This window comes from Rhamphochromis longiceps, linkage group LG4 (genome assembly GCF_057381845.1).
Source record: "Rhamphochromis longiceps isolate RC_006_pf linkage group LG4, R_longiceps_female_GT1.1, whole genome shotgun sequence".
NCBI lineage: Eukaryota > Metazoa > Chordata > Actinopteri > Cichliformes > Cichlidae > Rhamphochromis > Rhamphochromis longiceps.
Window position 1 is genome coordinate 38,938,840 of NC_140560.1, and position 2,226 is coordinate 38,941,065.

At 41.4% G+C, this 2,226-nt stretch overlaps 1 protein-coding gene across 1 annotated transcript; it reads right to left on the bottom strand.

Moving 5' to 3' along the window:
• Positions 1-363: 363 nt before the first annotated feature.
• On the bottom strand, positions 364-1,753 carry gh1 (growth hormone 1). The gene is made up of 6 exons (XM_085405332.1): positions 1,735-1,753; positions 1,508-1,641; positions 971-1,087; positions 725-868; positions 506-652; positions 364-426 (listed from the first exon to the last, which is right to left on the bottom strand). The coding sequence occupies exons 1-6, from the start codon at positions 1,751-1,753 to the stop codon at positions 364-366; spliced, it is 624 nt and encodes a 207-aa protein (XP_085261458.1).
• Positions 1,754-2,226: the final 473 nt, after the last annotated feature.

Genomic DNA, 2,226 nt, shown 5'->3' on the forward strand with positions numbered 1-2,226 from the left:
TCCACTGTCAGAGGCCATGAGAAGATAATTTCTAAGCTGAAGTGTTCGAGTCAGTTTTTCTGCCATCGATATGGACCTCAGCTTACGTCAGCGTGTGTTTCTGTGTAAGAAGTCACAGCATAAAGAATAAATCCCCCAAATAAACCAGAAAGAACAGACTACATATAAATGCAACACATTTATTTCACAGAATGACATCATTTCCTGTTCACACCTTGCATCACAGTTATGTCAGAAAAACTTACGATGTCATGATTACCACTGCTATTATTATGCTATTGCTAATGCTAACACATGTAAGCAGAGTTTGCTAACATGAGGGCGGGGCTACAGAGCAAGTATCAGTATCAATATCAGGTGGAGTTACAGAGTGCAGTTTGCTTCCGGAGAGAGTCGACATTTAGCCACCGTCAGGTAGGTCTCCACCTGTAACACAAATGTCATCTTCACCATCATTACATCATTGTCATCATCACAGTGACATCACCATTATCCACTGCCTCACCTTGTGCATGTCCTTCTTGAAGCAAGCTAGCAATTCATAAGTTTGTCTCAGTGATTCGTTGCCTCCCAGACTTTGATAATAGTTTCCGTAAGGAGCGTGCTGGAGGGCGTCGCTGTCAGGATAATTCTCTGCTTCATCCTGATTGGCCTGTAGGGTCAGGTGGTTAGTTGCATTGGTACCATACATGGAGCAATATGTTTGTGGAATTTATCTTCTCACCCTGATCAGCAGCAAGATTCCCGTTTTAAGCTCAGACAGCCTTGGTGAAATCTGGTTCCTCAGAGAGGAACCTCCAGAGAGAGAGCGACTGGGAAACTCCCAGGACTCGACCAGTCGATAGGAGATCGACAGCAGCTTCAGGACCTGTGACCCATCAATAAGCAGACAACAGCTTCAGAAGATTTGCGCATGTGTAGTACTGTGTACTGCTGTGCAGTGTTGCGTAGTACTGTGTAGTTTAATGACCGAGCTGCGCTGCGTCTCGTGTTTGTCAATCGGGCTGATGATGTAATCAGAGTTGCAGAAATCCTGCAGGAAGATCTTGTTGAGCTGACGCTGCTCCTCTGTCTGCAGAGAGCTCTCCTATGACACACAAAAATACACAGGTACATACAAAAATACAAAAAATACACAGGAATACCCATGTTTTATTCCAATGTTAGTTCTGACAGCAAATTTTAATATCGTTTCATAATTCTTAACTGAATATCCTGAGATTATAGCTGACTGTGACTAAAATGTAAAGTGTAAACGTCTGCTGTGTTTTTACCAGTGACAGTTCACAAAGTGTCTCAGTTCCCTTGACATCAAATCTGAAGTGTATCCATATGTCTGTGTGCATCTAAACTCACTGCACACGTTGAATATGCAGAACATTTTGTTGAACACATTTTGAACATAGTTTCTGTCCTGTGCATTACATTTAGTCTTTTTCAGAAAGAAGAAAGATTGTTGATGAAGGTATTGGTGAACTCTTGTCTGTCTGAGCTACTGCAGGCTTACAAAGTCCGAGAAGAGTCTCTGGGCGAGCAGGTGCAGGTGCGTGACTCTGTTGACTGCAATGGAGAACAAACGCTGGCTGTCTGTGATCTGCTGAGAGGAGACGCCCAAACACACGACCGACAGCAGGAGGACGACTGACAGACAGACAGTTTCAGACTTTGTTAAACATCGGTTTACTTTGCATAAAGCAGCGGCCCCTTCTCGTGGTGGAAGCCCAGATGTCTTACCCGAGTCCATGGCTGGCATCAGTTCAGGCTCTGTTTGCGGCTCAGACGATTATGATGTGAGTCGGTGGTTCTGATGTTTTCAGCTCAGAGTTTTTGCTTTTATAGTTGAAAACTAGATGTTTAAATTCATCAGGAGAAATGTGATGCAAGCAAACATGTGTGCCTAAGTCTAATTAACATTAACACCTCAATCATCATATTGATGCTACATGAAAAACACACCGCTGGTGACTAAAGTGCTTTGACATCCAACATGTTTGTTCAGAATCAGAATACTTTATTGATCCCTGGGGGAAATTATTTTTTGTTACAGTGCTCCATTATAAACCAACATTAAGACAAGACAGACAATACACTAAGAATAGTACAATATATACATATATATACATACATACATAAGTCACTCATAAATAAATAGCTGAAAAAGAAAGAAAAAGAAATTAATTAATTAATTAAGTTAATACTTAAAAGGAGATCTAATGTAAAGTTTTT

Bases quoted from the DNA above. Each gene is read 5' to 3' on its own strand.
- gh1 (XM_085405332.1), bottom strand. The intron at 1,088-1,507 runs GTAAGCCTGCAG...TGTGTGTCATAG, and splicing joins AGAGACTCTTCTCGGACTTT to GAGAGCTCTCTGCAGACAGA. The intron at 653-724 runs GTGAGAAGATAA...CTGACCCTACAG, and splicing joins GAATCTTGCTGCTGATCAGG to GCCAATCAGGATGAAGCAGA.